This window comes from Ascaphus truei, chromosome 3, assembly GCF_040206685.1.
Source record: "Ascaphus truei isolate aAscTru1 chromosome 3, aAscTru1.hap1, whole genome shotgun sequence".
Taxonomy (NCBI): Eukaryota; Metazoa; Chordata; class Amphibia; order Anura; family Ascaphidae; genus Ascaphus; species Ascaphus truei.
The window spans coordinates 401,612,996-401,633,253 of NC_134485.1; the positions used below are offsets into that span (position 1 = coordinate 401,612,996).

The 20,258-nt window shown below is 41.0% G+C and overlaps 1 protein-coding gene across 3 annotated transcripts in view; it reads left to right on the forward strand.

Moving 5' to 3' along the window:
- The window catches only part of NOX4 (NADPH oxidase 4), a 293,029-nt gene that overhangs the window by 39,038 nt on the left and 233,733 nt on the right, over nucleotides 1–20,258 (forward strand). For all 3 annotated transcript variants that reach the window (XM_075592551.1, XM_075592552.1, XM_075592553.1), the window contains exons 5-6: nucleotides 7,726–7,823; nucleotides 12,020–12,047. In XM_075592551.1, coding sequence (XP_075448666.1) covers nucleotides 7,726–7,823; nucleotides 12,020–12,047 — 126 coding nt within the window. The remainder of the gene's footprint in view (nucleotides 1–7,725; nucleotides 7,824–12,019; nucleotides 12,048–20,258) is intronic.

The window sequence follows — 20,258 nt, forward strand, 5'->3', positions numbered from 1 at the left end:
GCGGTTATTGTCCACAGGCCCTAGGAGTTTTCCCCAAGCCATCCCAGGTTGCGGTTCGTCAGGGACAGGCCCTAGGTTAGGGTTGCTGTCGCTCTAGCAGTGGTTAGTGATAGGGATAGCGGCGGTTGCTGTTCCCACGCGGTTGGTGTTGCCGTGGTCCGGTTGCAGTTCCCGTTGAGCGGTGGGACCCTTGTTGGGGTCCACCGGCAGAGTACCTGGAATAGGATCAGACGGACGTCTGACCCTTTTAGAAGAAAGTGTGTTGCGGTCCCGAGCATCGGAGTGCTCGGAAGGTATCTCTGAAGTAATATATGTGCACCAACTGGGCCCTAGCTTAATATAGTGACTGCGCAGTCACCCACGACCTTTCGTAGGAGGACGAGACATTGGGTGTGGGGTGATCACAGGACACTGGGTGGGGTACACCAGACATTGGGTTGATGTGATGCGGGTAGAGCATCTGGTTATGGTTATGTTATGTAATGTGTTATATGTGTGTTAAGTAAAGAGTTAGTATTGTTTATCTATAAGCGTTATTGTATTTCTTACTCAGGGCTATCTTTCCTCACGGGGGATCCTGGGTAAGTGGAGGCGCTGCACCACAAGTGGTAAGGGTTTCCCCAGGCTCCCAGCTAGCGGAGGCTCAGATCTCCTGGAGCCACACAGGTTATGCAGTACCAGTAGTCCTTTAGAGCAGGTGTGTTGCAGGGAAAGGGACCGGTTAGACCACGAGGGGCCAATGTGGGATTGGGTGGGTCAGCCGGTTCACAAAAAGGGCTACACACGTATATGACGATTGCAGTACAGTACATGCATTGATAAGTGGGAAAAAGGTAGTGCTTCACTTTAAGTACATTTTCGCTTTACATACATGCTCCGGTCCCATTGCGTACGTTAATGCGGGGTATGCCTGTATATGTTTATATACACTGTTAAAAAAAAAAAGGGACCCTTTTATTTTTTGTCATATTTTGCAGACAAATCACTAAATTTTCATGATAATTTGGGCAATTATAGGTCTGTAGATTATTACATTTAAGAATTATTTTATAATCTAATAAATATTCTTTGGAATTGGTGACGGCGTGATGACCTCATCAAGTGCATACTGTAGTTACCAAATGGTGTTTAGCGAAGTAGATAAGTACGTTATAAAGTGCTTGAGACAGGGGATGACATCAAATGTTTCCTGATAAAGGATGGTTTCTAGGAGGACTGAAAAAAATAATTTATATTGTTCAGGACTGGGAGCAGCTGGATCAACACGTTATAGATTATGGAATCATACAGTGGTGTTCTCGTCTTCGGGCATGTGTTTCAGCAGAAGAAGGACATTCTGAACACATACTGTACGTTGAACCATACTTTGAACTCAAACTTTATAGTAATCTTAGAGTTTCAGATTAAATTACAGTTTAACACATTTAAAAACCACGAAAAAAATTGATTGTCTACATTGTGCTTTTTATATAGTGTTAATCTACGTAACAGACCTACAATTGTGCAACCTCTCATGGGGATTGAGCGATAAATATATAAGATATGATGAAAAAATGAGGTCCCTTTTTTCCTGAACAGGGTGTATATTTGGCAAACCTATTGTTATCTTACATCTGCCACACATTTGGAGAAGGTTAATAGTGTGTGTGTGTGTGTGTGTGTGTGTGTGTGCGTGTGTGTGTGTGTGATTGAAAGCTACAAAGCTGTAATGGTTAAACTAAACACTGTTATATGAAGAGGAGGTTAAATGTCAGCAAAGGGGAACAAAACCGAAATTTACTTGTTGTATAAGTATTCAGCCATTTAAGGCCGCGCTTATAGTGCTGGCGACGACGCCACTGGCTGATGACGTCGCCGTCGCCACTGGCGAAAGTTGTAATTTGATTTTTGGCGACGTCGCTGGCGACAAGGCCAGTGACATCACTAAAAGGGGCGGGCTGCACAATTTGATTGGTTTAGGGACAGTCACATGTGGCAACTGTCTCTAAAAAATCAAATTTACCAGCTTCAACATTTTTTGGTGGCTCCGTCGCGCTTACTATAAGCGCTTGTGACGGAGTCAATGTATTTGTTTTGAAGCAGCGTCGCCGTCGCAAGGCACTATAAGCGCAGCCGTAGTCAGTACTTGGTAGAAGCACCTTTTGCAGCAATTACTGCTTTGAGTCTTTTTGGATAGGTTTCTACTAGCTTTGCACAGTAGGATGGGGACATTTTTGCCACTTTTTCACAGGAAATTTGATCCAGCTCTGATCTAAGTACTGACTTAATGGGCTAAATACTTATGCAACCAGTAAATGTCACTGTTTTGAAGTGAAACTTCTTTGCTGGCACCTAGTACATTTTCATAGGACAAAACTCCTTCATGGAGACGAAAATGTGTGACAAAATTGACGAAATGGCCGGTGCCACATGCGCAGAAGTGGCCAGCTCCGCCTGCGCATGCACAGCAAGTACCAACTACCTCTACATTCACTTTGACTACTGAGGAGAAGACCGAAGGAAGTTAGCCCCTCATACGTTTAAGGAAAGAAAGGCTTACATTAACACTGACTAAAAGTAAATGCACGTATTTTTTTTTAATGCTTTAGGTAGTCACAGGTCTCCATAGGATTTATTTATTTTATTAAATGTTTTACCAGGAAGTAATACATTGAGAGTTACCTCTCGTTTTCAAATATGTCCTGGGCATAGAGTTATGATGACAAATAATACATGGTTACATAAGTGAACAGAGTATACATGATATACAATACATTGCATGCACAGTTGAACATAATATATATATTATAGGCGTATGTAACAGTTACAGACCAGATTAAAATGTGAGGCAGCTTTAGTTTTGAAATAACTTTTACTTGTTGCGGCTGTGAGAGTCTCCGGTAGGTTGTTCCAGTTTTGGTGTGCACGGTAAGAGGAGCAGCACCCGGATACTTTGCTGAACATTGGGACCATGAAGTCTTTTGGAGTCAGATAAGTGTTGTGAGGAACTTGTTCAGAAAGACGGGTAGCTTTCCCTGAAAGTATTTGAAGGCAGAACAGGAGAGATGAACTTTGTGCCTAGACTCAAGTGATGACCAATCTAGTTCTTTGAGCATTTCACAGTGATGTGTGTTGTAGTTGCATTGGAGAACAAAACGGCATATTGAATTGTAGAGGGTATCAAGTTTGCTAAGGTGGGTTTGGGGTGCCAAGCCGTATACTATGCCCACATAGTTGATAATTGGCATTAGCATCTGCTGTGCCTATAAAGTACACCTAGTTTGGCATAGGTTTTGAATGTCAGGGTATCAATGTGCAACCCAAATGTTAATTGGGAGTCAAACTACAGTATATGCCCAAGTATTTAAAACTAGTAACAGGAGCTAGGGTGGTATTAGCATTGGATGCTTTAAAATGTAGCCTTGGTCCCAAATACCATTGTTAAAGTCGTGTCAGAGTTTAAAAACTGTTTGTTTTGGGAAATTCAATTTTCAAGTCTCATTGAAGACTGAAGTACGTGTTCAAGGTCGAAGAGGCTAGGGCTGTGTGCATATAAGATTGTGTCATCTGCATACATGTGTAGCCCTTGTAAGAAATAGTGGGCTTCTCCTACTGAAAGTAAGCCCTGGTAAGGGCAGGCGCCAGTAGTAATCATGGGGTTTCCCCCCACCAAGCCATTCCTTGAGTGATAGAGGTAGGCCCCTGACTCTGTGGCAGGCCTGAGACAGAGGGGAGGTGCTGTTGACATCATAAGGGGAAGGGCTGTATCTATCTAGTGGGCTGCTCCTGTGTGTGTCTGGGTCAGTCTGTTGGTTGTTCAGTCTGTTGCAGTGGAGAGAAAGGAGTGTCAGTCAGGAGAGGGAGGCTGTTGAAGTTGTGAGAGTGGAGAGTGCTGGAACAAAGAGAGCATGGTCTGGGAGTTCAAGGAAACAGGAGAACAGACACTCAGCCATACTGATTAGAGCTAATAGCACTGTAGTGCTGTGGACCAATGCCCCTCACCCTGCTGAGGGGGTGAGGGGGAGATCTACCCTCACCCAGAGAGTATATCCTGGAAGTGGGGGTTGGGGTATTGATGCCCAATACAGCCATCCTGCTAGGGTACAGCCTGGAGGAGAGGAGAGGAGGAAAGACCTGTACACCTTTGGAGTGCACTGCTGTATATGAACTGCTGTGTGCCGCTGTGCATGAAGTGTTGCTGATCTGTTGTGTCAAGGACAATAAAGAGTGCTGCTATTTTATACAAAAGACTGTGTGCGAGTTTAAGATCACTCGCCCTGGGACCAGGGCTTCTTCTGGGAGAATCTTAACCTATCCGTATCGGTGTTGCCAGAAGATGGAGGCGCTGCACCGTTGCTAAAGAAGATGGAGGCATATACCCCAGAAGCCAGGCCCTGTTATCCCCCATACCAATGCGGGAAACTCAGGCCCTCCTGTTCCAAGCAGGTATGCACCACCATAGTACATGTAGCCAGCCCTCACTACACCCTAGAGGTCCAATCTGCGACCGGGGGGGGGGGGGGGGAACATGGGCTACACATGTTTATTAAAGCTCCCTTATAAGCTGTAAGAAGACAATCGATGAACACTGAGAAGAGTAGGAGCCCCAGAACAGCGCCTTGTGGGACACCACAAGTGATATCCAAGGGGTTGAAGTTAGAGCCTGAGATAGACACATGTTGGGATCTACCTGATAGGTAGGAGTAGGAATGAAACCAGTTTAAAGCATGCTTCCCTATTCCAGGGCACTGGAGTTTGTTAAGCAAGATAACATGATCAACAGTATCAAAAGCCTTTGCAAAATCTAGGAATATTGCACCAGTGATTTGTCCCAGTTCCATTCCACACTGGACCTCATTACAAACTTTTAGCAGGGTAGTTACCGTGGAGTGTTTGGGGCGAAAGCCAGATTGGAATTGGCTAGGGAAATTTGTCTTGGTATAGTAATCGCTGAATTGGGAGTGGACACATTTTTCCATGACTTTGGCTAGTATTGGGAGAAGAGAGATTGGCCTGTAGTATGAGACACTGTTTTTGTCCCCACTTTTGAAGATTGGGACTGCTCTGGCAGTTTTCCAGGTCTTAGGTATATGGCCAGCAGACAGAATAGAGTGGACTAGAGAAGCAATTGGTTTGGCAATGGCTGGGGCACCAAGTCATAGGAACTTAGATTGCAGAAAGTCAGGTCCACATTGGCTGCTTAATTTTAAATTGAAGAGCACTTGTGTAATCTCCTCTTCAGATACCGGGACAAATTAAAAATGGTGGGCAGTGTTAGGATGGGGTGTATATAGGGGTACTCTCAGAATGAGGTTCATGTTTGTGGTTTGAGTTGCGTTTCGCTAATAAGTTAGTAGCACACCCCACAAAGTATTGATTGAATGCATTTGCAATGTCAGTAGGATTTGTCAGGGTAATATCCTCCTTAGTGATATTACTTGGTTGTTGATGGCTAGAAGGCTTTAATATATTGTGATAACCTTCCAGATGTTAGCTGGGTTTGATGTATTCTGGCGAAGATTGTCAGAGTAATATTGTGCTTTTGCGTGTAGCAATCAATATAAAGCATTTACGTGCATTTTGTATTTGTGAAGAAATAGCCTTGCTATGAATGCAGATGAACTTCCATAACTCTTGCAAGAATAAAGCGCAGCTAAATTACACACAGTAACATTGAGCAATTCAGCCAAAGGCCTGGTGGTCCAAGTCTTGGTACACATGGAATTGAAGTGAATTTAAACACAGTTGTCACAGCAGACCACCATAACCTGGCAAATAAGCTCCAGACCTGTTGTGCAAGTCCCTGTATCAAGCACACACTTCCTTTAAACCCCATTTTGCAACAGACACCTGCTTACATTGCTCTCTCCAAAAGAACTTGGTGTGTTTATTTACTTTCTTGACGTATAAATAAAATGATGGGGTGTGTGCCAAGCACGCACGTTTTAAGTGAAAATTGTTTGTGTTTTGTCAGTGAAATTGTATTTTGATTTTGATGTTTTTTTATTGAATGAAAGACTTTTGAGAGTATAATTACAATTTCGGTGACAAATACGAAGAAGTTTCACTTACAATGTGTGTGCTGGGCACACCCCCCCCCCCTTTTTTTGTTGTTAACCTTGTACTGACATTTAAACTTCTCCTCATATACCAGTTTTCAGTTCAACTGCTACAGCTTTGTAGCTTTGAATAAAAATAGTTTATTTGTAAAATTGCACATACATTATCTGTAATTCAACAACATATGACATTGGTAGGGGTTGAATTCTTCTGCAAACCACTGTACAGGCGGTCCCCGTTTTCCAACGTTTCATTTTTCCACAAAGGGCATTTTCAACGCTTTATAATCCAATCCAATGGGCATTTTTTCAACGCCAAAATGCCTTATTCGATGCTCATACGACGCAATGCCAAGTTAATACAATCGGCCAATCACAAAGGCGCAGCTCAGGGAAATCGCCCAGCTCAGTCTGTGTGAATGTTTTGTGGGGTATTTTTGCCCTTAACCATGTCTGACAAAAGCAAAAATACCAGTGAGGTAATTACTGCTCGTTGGATATACCTTGTACAACAATTGTGACAATTCTGAAAGACAAGGCCATAATATTGGAGCAGGTTAAGGGCTCAGCTGCTTTAAAAGCAAAAACAATAAGGCGATGTGATGGACTTATTGTTGAAGTTGAAAAGCCTCCTCATCATGTGGCTGGAAGATCAATCCCACCGTCTGTGCTGTCAGGAAATACTAGTTTCACTGACAGGAACAATACTTAGGATCGAATTGTTGATCTCACAAGTACACATGAACTTACCAATACCAGTTGTTAGTCAAAAACAATTTATTGGTTACTTAGTTTCGGATAAACTTCAGAATCTTACTGCAAGCATGATACCATATGTAGACAGCCAGCGAACCCCCATTCGTGGAAGTTGTATCTTCCTGTGCAATTTTTGACGCCATAACCATATATTTCCCTTCAATGCTTTCAGCAAGCCAGACCACAGTCCTCAGACATTAATTCATCAAATTCATCTGGTCTTTAAACACCAGTGGCATCACATTCTAAGGAGTTAAGAAATAAGACCTGCTGCAATTAGAACAGCAAAATATTGCACATGAAGAGGCACAACAATCTGTTGAAGTGATTCCTCCTCATAAATTCTTAACAACAAAACTGTTGAGTGAGGCATTTAAGCACATTGATAGTGCCATGGCCATATTTGAAGAAAATGATCCCCAACAAGAACGCAGCTCTTCAATCAGTTGAGGAATGTCCAACATAATCAGTTGCTACAGAGATCTATAGACAGAAAAGGAAAGTATGTGTGCAGACTTCCTTAAAGAGCTTCTTCAAGAGAACCAAATGATCCACTCCACCTAGGACTCCTGGAAGTAGTCCACTACATCACCTTCAAGAAGTACTTCCCAGTCCCCTCCAGGAAGTCTTTCACCTTCATCTTGCCTCCAATAATTGATATGGCTTATACTGTACATGTACTGTACGGTATATATATAGTATTCAGAATATCAGTAGTAGATATTAGGCAGGAAAAAATTAGTATATGCCCATATAATCAGATGCATACAATTCTGCACCTTTTTCTCCTATTTGAATAACTAGTTACACCAAATGTAAGAAGCTTTAGAAAAAAAAATGTTTCCTACATTTTACCCATTTGGATTACAGATGTATGTTTTTAATTACTGATTTATTACCGGATATTTACTACTTTTGTTTCTGTTTGCAGCCGTACATGTTGCAGCTCATATGTTCAATGCTGTCAACTTCTCCACGAATTACAGCAACGACTTTGTTGCTCTGAATGTTGCACGCTACAAACATGAGGTCGGTAGTTTTTTCAATTACTTGAAGATTTAATTTGTATTGTGAAATATATTACTAGCTTCATTCATTATGTCCATAAACAAATGATATGTGATATACAGATGTAGAGCTCGTTTGCCCCGACGCCATGGTCGAAGAAACAAAAGTGTGTGGCGTCGGGGACAGTGTCTACTACAGGAGGGGTCCATGCTTCCAAATGGGAGCCACTGGAGCGTTAATCCTCCGGTGCCTTTGACCATCGCGTCCTCGTGACTGTGTTTGTCAATGGCACCTGAAACAGTAAGGTTAGCTACATCTGTGAATTTTCACAAGAAGCACAGCACAGTTCTAGCAAGGTCTAATACGATAATGCAGTGTTTGAATGAAGAAACTGGGCCTATGGGGCATAAGACGCTCACCAACTTTAAATTCCGTCGTTGAATTCTGGAGATACAGTATCAGTTACTGAAAATGTGCCCGTTAACAACTGATACCAGCAAAATAATAAATAGGGGGAAACTCAGCAAAAACTAAATTGAAGATTTATAACAAACTGAAAAGTTGATCAGCTCAGCATGAACTAAGACGTTATGTTATGACTTCTTTCATGTTTTATTGGGGGAGCTGTTTCTTTAATTATTTAGCGGAATGTAGGCCCTACCCATTGTGGTATACGGCACATCACACAAGGGGTTATATGGCCATGAGAAACACTGTGTTCATCTCCACTACCTTGTAACTATTACTCAAATAAGAGCGTTTGCAGTACATTCTGGAGTGTGTACCCTGTCTCCTCAGTTTCTGCATCCAGTTTTTGTCTATTTGGTAAAGGCAGGGCTGCCAGCAGAAATCTAGGGGCCCAGGATAAATATTTATAACAAGAGACAGAACATGAAACACAGACAGAGCCCAGTGCTGCATCCAATGACACGAATACACGGTACAGTGCCTAAATATATATAATTTGTGGTGTGTAGGCGGTCACTGCAGCAGGAATTCAACCGCAAACGTGAATGGTTAAAAACAGCTTTATTAACCTAGAATGCTGCGCATCACAGAGATCACTCTGACGCGTTTCGTTCCTGTGTGGAACTTTATCAAAGAGTGTCTCTTTGATAAAGTTCCACACAGGAACGAAACGCGTCAGAGTGATCTCTGTGATGCGCAGCATTCTAGGTTAATAAAGCTGTTTTTAACCATTCACGTTTGCGGTTGAATTCCTGCTGCAGTGACCGCCTACACACCACAAATTGTTATTGCTACTTCTGGCGGAGCACGCAGGCTGCTACACGGAGCTGGGAGCTGGTCTTCACTTCCCTTCCTGATGACTGCACTTGGATCCGCCCCTTGTACTTGTTCCAGGGCTACTCAGGATCGCTGATTTGGCAGTGCAGTTCCCGTTCATCTCCAGCATAGCTGTCGGCCCTCGGGGATGACGTCACGAACCAGCGCGACACCCGAGGAGACGGGACCGGCCAAGCACAGGCAGTGAACAGACCGGGTCGTTTCAGGGCAGCAGGCGACGGTTTCGTGAGTACACGGGAGAGGTAGCTTACGGTTGCCTCTTTCCCTGTCTCTACACCTTTCCCTGTGCAATAGCCCCCTACCCGGGTTTTATCTCTCATTCTGCCGTATGCTGCTGCGGTTGCCGGTCCCCTCTAACAGGATCTTTATGCCTGTGTAGCAGCCTTTCTTGTTCTACACGTGTCTGACATTGTCTACATACACCCAGATTCACTTATGGATTTTTAGAAGCACCGGATCACAGGGGTTCATTCCCCCACAATCACCTAAATATATATATATATATATATATATATATATATATATATATATATATATATATATATATATATATATATATACACATACACATATATAGATAGATATCTTTTGAATAAAATGCTCTTTTAGTTTAACTCTTTGGCCAAAGTGTTGTAAGCCCTTGAGCCCCGCCAAGGCAGACCATGTCTCAAGGGACTTAACACTAATATAAATTCTTAATAACCTGTACATTACCAGGAAGAATGATTTATAATAAATCTGTCAAAATTAGTTGCAAAGTTCTAACTCCTATTGAAGCTCTTATTAACCTGTATAATACCAGGAAAAGCACGCACTCTGTATTAGATTTGTCGCAATCAACCTGCATGCAAGTTCCCATGAGTGTGGAAGGTGAAATGGAGTCTTTAACCATTTAAAAGTGGGAGGGGGTGAGCTTCAAACTAGGGAAGGAGGAGCCACCCTCCAAATCAGCTAGGACCAGCTGAACAAGAATTGCAAAACATACAGGACCCCTATAAGCTCATATTGAACCCCCAAAATAACCACAACATATATATATATATATATATATATATATATATATATATATATATATATATATGCGCGTATAAGTGCATGCAGGTTGATTGCGACAAATCTAATACAGAGTGCTTTTCCTGGTATTAAAAGCACTGCCTTGGTGGGGCTCAAGGGCTTACAACACTTTGGCCAACAAAGAGTTAAACTAAAAGACCATTTTATTCAAAAGATATCTATCTATATATATATATATATATTTAGGCACTGTACCGTGTATTCGTGTCATTGGATGTAGCACTGGGCTCTGTCTCTGTTTCATGTTCTGTCTCTGGTTTTAAAATGTATTTCCATGCTCAGTAGCACTCCTCTTTGACACTTGTACGCATATATATATATATGTTGTGGTTATTTTGGGGGTTCAATATGAGCTTATAGGGGTCCTGTATGATATGCCCAGGATAAATGAAAGAAAAACTCCTCCCCCCTCCCTGTTAATCCCCCTACCCCACTGCATACCGGAGGTCCCTGAGGTGGGGAGAAGGCCTGTGGCTTAGTTATGAGCCTCGGGTGGGTAGTTATTAACCTGAGGAGGGAGGAGAAGGAAGAATGGACTTGGGAGCAGGAGTAGTTATGGGTCTGAGGGGGGGCGGGGTAGATATGATACTGGGGGGTAGTTATGGGTCTTGTAGAGGGAGGGAGAAGAAGGAAGTATGAGTCCAGGGGTGTAGGTAGGAGTCTGGGGGGCAAGGAGAGCCAAAGTAGAGGGAGGAGGGGCAAGGAGCTGAGTGTGCCTAACTGCTGCCTTGGAGGATTGAGGTGGTGTACTACAGGCCATGGAGGCGGCCTGCAGAGATCCCACTCTGACAGGCACCTTTGTGAACACCCTCCAGCAGGCCCCCTCTGCACTGACAGGCACCTCTGCGAACCTGGCACTACATGTTTTTATTTTACATTGTTACTCGTCAATCTGTCTGCTCTGTGCCATATTATGTTATATAGAGGGACCTTGAGGAAACTCTCCCTCTCTTCAGTTCCAAATGAATTTGAAATTGAAATAATTTTGAGTATTGATGCATGAATTAATTCGAGACCACAAAGTGAAACGAATACCAATTTGTGACCGAATTGTCAGGCAGATCTCCATTTTGCTTCTACAAACATTGTGTAAACAAATTGCATAACAAATATGTTGCAGGGATATTATTTTCTTTTATGAATCTATCTCAAAATCAGTGAATGTTGGGAAAACCCTGTTCTACAGTCTTAAATAGATATTAATAACAGTACAGTCACTTTTCACTAATACCTGAAATGTATCCTTCCATCTTGCACGTCTCAAGTTTTTTTTTTTAAAGCGCTACTGTCAAGTTTGTATACTGAGACTATTTTAAACAATAAGATGCACAGGACTGTGTAGTTTATTCTTGTACTATTTACTGAAATCCTTATTCAATTCATGCATTATTATGTTAGGTGAAGGACGTCATTTAGAAATAATGTGTTATTAATTACTGTCTGAGACGAGAATGTGCTCACAAGTGATATTTTTATTGAATTACAGGATGAAAGTGTTATGTTACTGGAAATAAGCTTCATGATGCGAAATTAAGATTTGGGGAAAGCAAAAAAACAAAATACATGTACATATCGATTTCACAACACACATTTATCAGAGGAAATCGGTAAACAATATTTTGTGACATTCTTTATCCCTGAGATGCAGGAAGAAGACCCATGCGTCATGGAAATGAAACTATATTTACACTAATTAGTAAATTGTCACAATTTGCATGTTGAATGTTTTTGTGACTGTTAATGATTGTGTTAGGGGACAGTTTAAAGGATCATAGATTTTTTTGTTAATGTAAAGTATATACATTTGTGGTTTTTATTTTTATTGTTTTTTATTTCAGGATCCTAGGAAAATAATCTTCACTTCAGGTAAGTCAACATCTCTTTAATAGTGAATAGACAAAGCGCTTTGGCATTGAAGACAAATTGGTCAATTCTATATCTGCCGAAGAGGCCGCTTGGGCATGAATAGCTGCTTCGGCAGATAAAGAATGACCCCACTGTAATATTTCCACGTCTGCTGAGTGGAGATTGAAGTGTCTGTTCTGCTTGCAGGAGTAACCTCACAGAATTAGGTTTCTTGCAAATAAAAGTAGTTAAATATGGCAGGTGTTTTTTTTCCCTTTTTCAGATTGTTTACTTGGCAATAAAAGTATCCTTTCCCCTAGTCAGATGTCAGGGATATTACAGAATTGCCTATTTGTTTATTTTTGTACCTTATCTTATCTGGCCAAAGTTGTTCTTGGAGGAGCCGGAGATTATATTTGGTTTCTTTTCAAGTCTTATTGGGAGGTTGAAGAAGCTGAATGTAAGCCAATGTTTGAGCAAATAAATTACACACTCCACCAGCATATCATAACGACGTGATTAATTTATTACCTCACAAACCAGACCGTTGCTGTTTTACTAATTTTTTAAAAAAAAGTCTCGGGAACTATTGTCATCTTGTTGTTGCAATAATTACAATCATCAACTGCACCCATCAATTATTAATAATGAAAAAAATCTGTCATGTGGATTGCTTCTTTAATACAGTACATACTGTAGGTAGGAGAAGGGTTGCCAGATGGCTTCTCCAAAAATACTGGACACAATGGATGCGACCCACCCACAATACATATTAAAAAAATACACCCACCCCCCAACACATATAAAAAAAATACACCCCCCCAACAAATAGTAAAAAAATACACCCCTCGCCCAATACATATAAAAAAACTACACCCATCCCCCCAACACATACATTCCACCCCCAATACATATAAAAAAAATACACCCATTACATATAAAAAAATACATCCACCCCCAATACATATAAAAAAAATACACCCACCTCCAATACATATAAACAAATACACCTACCCCCACAATACAAATATAAAAAAATACACCCCCCAATACATCTAAAAATATACCCACCCTCCCAAATAAATATAAAAATACACCACCCCCCCAAATACATATAAAAATACACCCCCCCAAAATACATATAAAAATACACCCCCCCCAAATACATATAAAAATACACCCCACCCCCCCCAATACATATAACAATACACATCAACTAAAAGGAATACACCGCTCACTATTAGTAATACAATTGAATATATACTGTATGTAAATATGGATTTTGCCCTAATGCCAAGAGTGGGAATGGGTGCTACCTGTGTGCTGGGTTTGACATTTTATCAAAAATAGATAATTACATGGCGAACCACCTATTCTCTAGGAAGAAGCACACTAATGGTGCACACCGAGGCAGTTAAAATGTAACATTTAATAATACCAGAATTAATAATTGTCTACCCATGCACTAACAATTTGATATTTAAAGTGTGTATAATGTATAGCATAGTTGTTCAGTACAATTGTTACACAGCAACTACACGTGATCCCCTCTTTACTCCTCCTGTTATTATTTTTGATTACATTATACACACTTTAAATATCAAATTGTTAGTGCATGTGTAGACCTTTATTGATTGTGGTATTATTAAATGTTACGTTGTAACTGCCCCGGTGTGCACCATTAGTGGGCTTCATGCTAGAGAACAGGCGGTTAACAATTTAATTCTCTATTTTTGATAAAACATATAAAAATACAACCCCCTCCCCAATACATAAAAAAAATACATCCACACACACACAGCGAGTCACAGTCAGGGCCGCCAACAGAAATCGGGGTGGGGCCCGGGACAAACATTTTAAAGCCACAGTTGTTAATAATTACTCAAGTGTCAACTTAAACAGGGTTTCTCTATAGAGACCTCAGGACAGCTGCACTCTCATTATAACTCTCAGTGTAATTGAATATATTGAATATATAATCAGAATATACCAATTAAGAATATGCAACATATGTAATCTATAGCAAGAACCATCAAGCAATACTTTGACATTTGGTCTTGATAACAGATTCACACATTCACAATATAATTAGCTCACCGAACTGAATTTCTTACACAGAGAAAAGAGGTGTCTCTCTCCTCAGAACGGGAGAGACCGGAATACCCAATTGTGGTATTGGCATTGTGGTGATATCTCATACAAACTAGTCTCCAACACACCCACCATCCTTTACTGGTCCTTCACAACTCAGACAATAGTGAGAGGGCATGCAATTGGGTATTCCGGTCTGTCCCAGTCTGTGGAGAGAGACACCTCTTTTCTCTGTAGTCTGCTTTGGATATACCCCAAAAAGGGCTTCAGACATTTGTCGCACATTTTTTTGGTACCAAGGATCTCCTCTCAAACAACCCAGTGCATATGTAGGCTACAGTATTTGTGTGAATACAAAAAGGATGGGGGAGCACAATAGTTGGAAACAGGCAGTGTTGTAGAACTAGTAATTGCTTGTAAAATAAAGTAATTATATCCTGAGCGAGTGTGGTAGCTCAGGTGTCTAATGTCTAATTTGAATGATAGATACACATGGGTTCGTATGTATTGGTGAAAGGGTAGAATAAAAGTATATATAACTTACACGGCCTTGTGTAAGCCCAATCGCATCAAGGTTTCTTTTGGAATCCCGTGTGCTTCTGGTGAGGCTTTTCTTCTTACGGTGTGGGTTCTTCTTCTTGATGTATAGGCTGCTTGCTTCGTTGGTTCAGAGTGCCGCTCCAGGAGGATTTCCTCTCGTATAAACAGAAAGGAGGATAGGGTTAACACATATACATATATACGTCAATGTGGGGGAGGGGATGGTGTGTTTATGGACCACCATAAAAATATATATATATTATACTCCGGCACTCACACGGGCTGGTGTGAGTGTACTCTTATCTTGGTATCTTGTTTACTTATGGGTGTTACCCAATTAGTATCAGGTGATGAAAGGGAGGGGTACAATGGTATATATGGTAAATATAACACAATACTCACACGGGCCAGTGTGAGTACACACTTCTAGCGGTATCTTTGTTCTTCTGTTCCTGATGTAGCTAATGGTGAAGATGGGGTTTAACGCATATAAAAGACACTAGGGTCTGGAGGGTACAAACTAACTTTAATAAAAAACAAAAGAAATAAAAATAAAAACAAAAACAGAAACCAAACGTTTCTTGGGGAAGTAAAAGCAAAGGGGGGACAGTATGGTGTATAGTAGTAGGGGGTCTCGCCTTCCGCGTCCGGATGGGGAGCTGCAACTACACCTCTGTCTCCTCCTCCAGGAGAGGAGACAGAGGTGTAGTTGCAGCTCCCCATCCGGACGCGGAAGGCGAGACCCCCTACTACTATACACCATACTGTCCCCCCTTTGCTTTTACTTCCCCAAGAAACGTTTGGTTTCTGTTTTTGTTTTTATTTTTATTTCTTTTGTTTTTTATTAAAGTCTCAGAGGAGACAGAGGTGTAGTTGCAGCTCCCCATCCGGACGCGGAAGGCGAGACCCCCTACTACTATACACCATACTGTCCCCCCTTTGCTTTTACTTCCCCAAGAAACGTTTGGTTTCTGTTTTTGTTTTTATTTTTATTTCTTTTGTTTTTTATTAAAGTCTCAGAGGAGACAGAGGTGTAGTTGCAGCTCCCCATCCGGACGCGGAAGGCGAGACCCCCTACTACTATACACCATACTGTCCCCCCTTTGCTTTTACTTCCCCAAGAAACGTTTGGTTTCTGTTTTTGTTTTTATTTTTATTTCTTTTGTTTTTTATTAAAGTCTCAGAGGAGACAGAGGTGTAGTTGCAGCTCCCCATCCGGACGCGGAAGGCGAGACCCCCTACTACTATACACCATACTGTCCCCCCTTTGCTTTTACTTCCCCAAGAAACGTTTGGTTTCTGTTTTTGTTTTTATTTTTATTTCTTTTGTTTTTTATTAAAGTTAGTTTGTACCCTCCAGACCCTAGTGTCTTTTATATGCGTTAAACCCCATCTTCACCATTAGCTACATCAGGAACAGAAGAACAAAGATACCGCTAGAAGTGTGTACTCACACTGGCCCGTGTGAGTATTGTGTTATATTTACCATATATACCATTGTACCCCTCCCTTTCATCACCTGATACTAATTGGGTAACACCCATAAGTAAACAAGATACCAAGATAAGAGTACACTCACACCAGCCCGTGTGAGTGCCGGAGTATAATATATATATATTTTTATGGTGGTCCATAAACACACCATCCCCTCCCCCACATTGACGTATATATGTATATGTGTTAACCCTATCCTCCTTTCTGTTTATACGAGAGGAAATCCTCCTGGAGCGGCACTCTGAACCAACGAAGCAAGCAGCCTATACATCAAGAAGAAGAACCCACACCGTAAGAAGAAAAGCCTCACCAGAAGCACACGGGATTCCAAAAGAAACCTTGATGCGATTGGGCTTACACAAGGCCGTGTAAGTTATATATACTTTTATTCTACCCTTTCACCAATACATACGAACCCATGTGTGTCTATCATTCAAATTAGACATTAGACACCTGAGCTACCACACTCGCTCAGGATATAATTACTTTATTTTAAAAGCAATTACTAGTTCTACAACACTGCCTGTTTCCAACTATTGTGCTCCCCCATCCTTTTTGTATTCACTGCCTACAAGGGTCCCGGATAGATCCTGCTGGGGTTCCGAGTCACAAGAGGACACCACTTGAAAACTACTCACAGGCAGTATTACACCACACCTTTTTTTACTTCTGCACATCAAATAAGCCATACAGAGATAGCGCCCGGGTACCTCCACAAACAACTCATACAGTATTTGTGTATTTGAAGTGTATCAGTACTTCATGCTTAATCCAGACAGGAAGTGTTACAATGTAAATTTTCCACTCGTGTAGAAAGTAAGTCATAAGCTGGATATCTTTCAAAGTCTGTTTGCAAGAAAACCAAATCAGCTAAGCAATCCATTGTTTCTTTGTTTTTTTATAACTGTTAATGATCTTTTCAAAATAAGATATGGGGTAGGAAGGGGTACAAAAAGTTAAAGGGGGGGCAAATGGGGAGGTGAGGAGGGGGCATGGTACATGTCAGTTATTTATACATTTCCATTCATTTTCTTTTTTCCCCCCGTACATTTGGTAGTAAGAGGGATTAAAGTGTAAAGTCATGGTATAGTGCCTTACAAATATTTCAATGTACTACATTACAGCACAATGCAATATAATACAATACAAGAGCCAATGTGAAATACAGTAACACATTTGTTACATAGAAATGGCTATAGCCTCTGCGGCCAAGTAACATTTAAATTCAGACCTTAACATAACGTGAGGTTTCCCAGGAAAGCCAAATCCCACAACATTTATCAAAGGATCCATTCAGCAAACTTGTGAGACGTTCAATGAGATTAAAGCAGCAATGCTGCATTCCGCCCCTCCCTCTCCCCCATAGTTTGGTGCTCCTGTCATAAATCTCTAAAAATCCTGATTGTGTGTCTAACATAATGGACACCTTTCAGTTTCAATCAGTCCTTCAGTCAGTGTAACTCAGCAGCTACAATGTATCCTGATATTACTACAGTAACATTATCAATTGTTACAGTTTGAAGCTCAAACCACTCGGAATATTGACAAAAAAATTATCTTAAACAGGAAAGTGTTACAAAAATCTTGCACTGCTGGGGAGGTGAACTAAAACCTGCTACAGAAAGACAAGGATTCTTTAAAAAAATAAAAATAATTAAAAACGCCATAAGCGTTGAATAAAAAATCCCAGTAAAAAAAAAAAGTACAATAAATTGACGGAATGTCAGATATCTATGGGGCGTATTGATTTGGGAATTCAAAGTTCATATCTTAGCGGGGTGTGGGATAAGGCATGTTGAACTTCTATCTACTGTATTCTTTGAGGTCTGTCTTGGCGTGCCAGTCAATGAGATATGAAAATTGTGCAGCTGCAGCTTCAATAAAAGTTTAAATTAGGGAGGGCTAAACCACTTCTGCCAGTTAGTCTATAAAACACTCAGAGGTTATTATTGTTTTTTTTTCTCCAAACCAAATGTATTTAATTTTGACTGGAAAACATTCAACTCCTCTCTGCGAGATAGAAACAGGGAAGGCTTGAAAAACATACAACAGCCAGCAAAGAATGTTCATTTTTGTTGTGGCAATTCTGCCCAGCCAAGAAATCTCTTAATTTCTCCCATGAGTTCAAATCTTTTAACCGTGTCTTAAGCAAAGGGGGATCATTTTCTGAGTAAAGGTCAGCTGGATCCTTAGTGATCCAGATCTTTCCAGCGGTAGGAGAAGGAGGACCTAAGGGCTGCTTCCGTGATGCGATGCACTCCTATAGCGAGAGCCTCTGATATTGTACTAAAGGTATGTAGAGTTTTTTGTAAATTTGGTAAGGAAAGCAACAGGTAAGTTAATGTTAAAAGAATGTAATTGGCACACTATCTCAACTTATATTCAGTTTGTCCCAATTTAATTCCTGAAATGACCGGATTCTTTCGTATGCCTATAGTTAGGGGTTCTATAGCCAATGTAAAATATCAAGCGAGAGAGGGGGCATCTCTGGTGTGCACCATTCCATAGGGGAAAAAGATTCTGAGAGGAAGCCCGCTGTGTTAACCCTTTGCTGTAGGAGCTCCATAAAGAGCATACAATATACCACCCTTAATTGAACCCATAGGCCATTAAAGTTTTTAACATACTGTATGTTTCCAATTTGACCTGTCAAAGGCTTTCTCTGTGTCTAAAGAGAGGACAATGGGTTTTTGTGGAATGTGCATAATGAATAAGGTACATATTTCTCCTGGTATTGTCTGCTGCTTGTCTCCTATGCTCAAATCCCACCTGGTCAGGGTGGATCAGAGAGGGTAGAATCTCCCTCAGTCTACCTGCCAGGATCATTTTCTATCTGTGTTACTGTAAGTAAAGATCCTAGTCTATTGTTGGAGCAAGGGTATGATTTTTTCCCTCTTCGGGGAGAGTGAATATGGTTGCCTACAGCATTCCTCAAGTGAGTTTTGCAAGAGATATACAATTATTAAACATAGAGAGAAGGTAAGGGGATAATATATCCACAAATGTCTTATAATATTTGTTCGAAAAGCCGCCTGGGTCGTGGGACTTAGTAAGTTTAAGCTCTCTTATATTGGAGGACACCTCCGCCAGTAATATCGAAGCCCCCAATTTAAGTTGGGCCATCTCATTAAACTTTGGAATACGGATAGAAGTCAAAAATGTATCTAAAAACAAAAAGACAAAAAAAAGTGCAACATAGTGTAGTAAATTCATAACATTAAGGAAAACTACAATAAGACACACTTCCATAATACATGTGAAGAGGCAGCGTGTGCAGGAGAAACAGTGAATTGCATTCAGCCTCAGTAGGAGTCCTCAGTCTGTTAGGGAATCCCCAGTCCTTCCGCACCACGTGGTTACGTTCCGACGTCACCGCAACAGACAGACTTCACTCCTGGGCTGTTCAGTTCCTCACACACAAGGCGTCCTAACTGAAATGCCAAAGAAGATCTACCTCTACACGTATCAAGGATTGATCCTCTTTGTCAGGAGATGTAGCTCTTACACGGCCTCTGTTACGACAGGTATAAAAATAATCTTGTCACCAATGGCAACCACACACCAGACCCTCCAATAAAAGCATTGGACTAATCACACTTATCATAAAGAGGGTGAAATCCCTCAATGGAATTAAAGGGCTAATTAAACCCAAAAGAAAAATCCTAGCCTTGCTGGTAATTACTTAATTTAATGATCCCTAAGGGTACAATAATAAAAAAAGGGAGATATATATCATATGCAAATGAGCACACAGTAATATTTCCATTTGCTATATGCTTTAGGGTGGAGGGTTTTTTGTCACTTTTTTTTACCCACCATAACTTTAATAATGTATGGTGGATGCCTGTCCAAAGCTAAAAATTGCAAAGCCAGTATAACCAGCCTCACACTGATGAGACCCAAAAGGTCGAAACTGCTGTCTGTGGGTAGGTTTACTGGCTATGCATCTTAACCCAGGCTGTGCTGAAAAGCTGTGCAATGCAGCAAGCATAAGCTTATAGGGGTCCATGTCAAAATGGATTTGAACCAAAAGGTGGCACTGTGTGCTCATTTGCATGTCATTTACCAGAAACCCTTGCTGCAATGGAAGTACTGTATGCTGGGCGA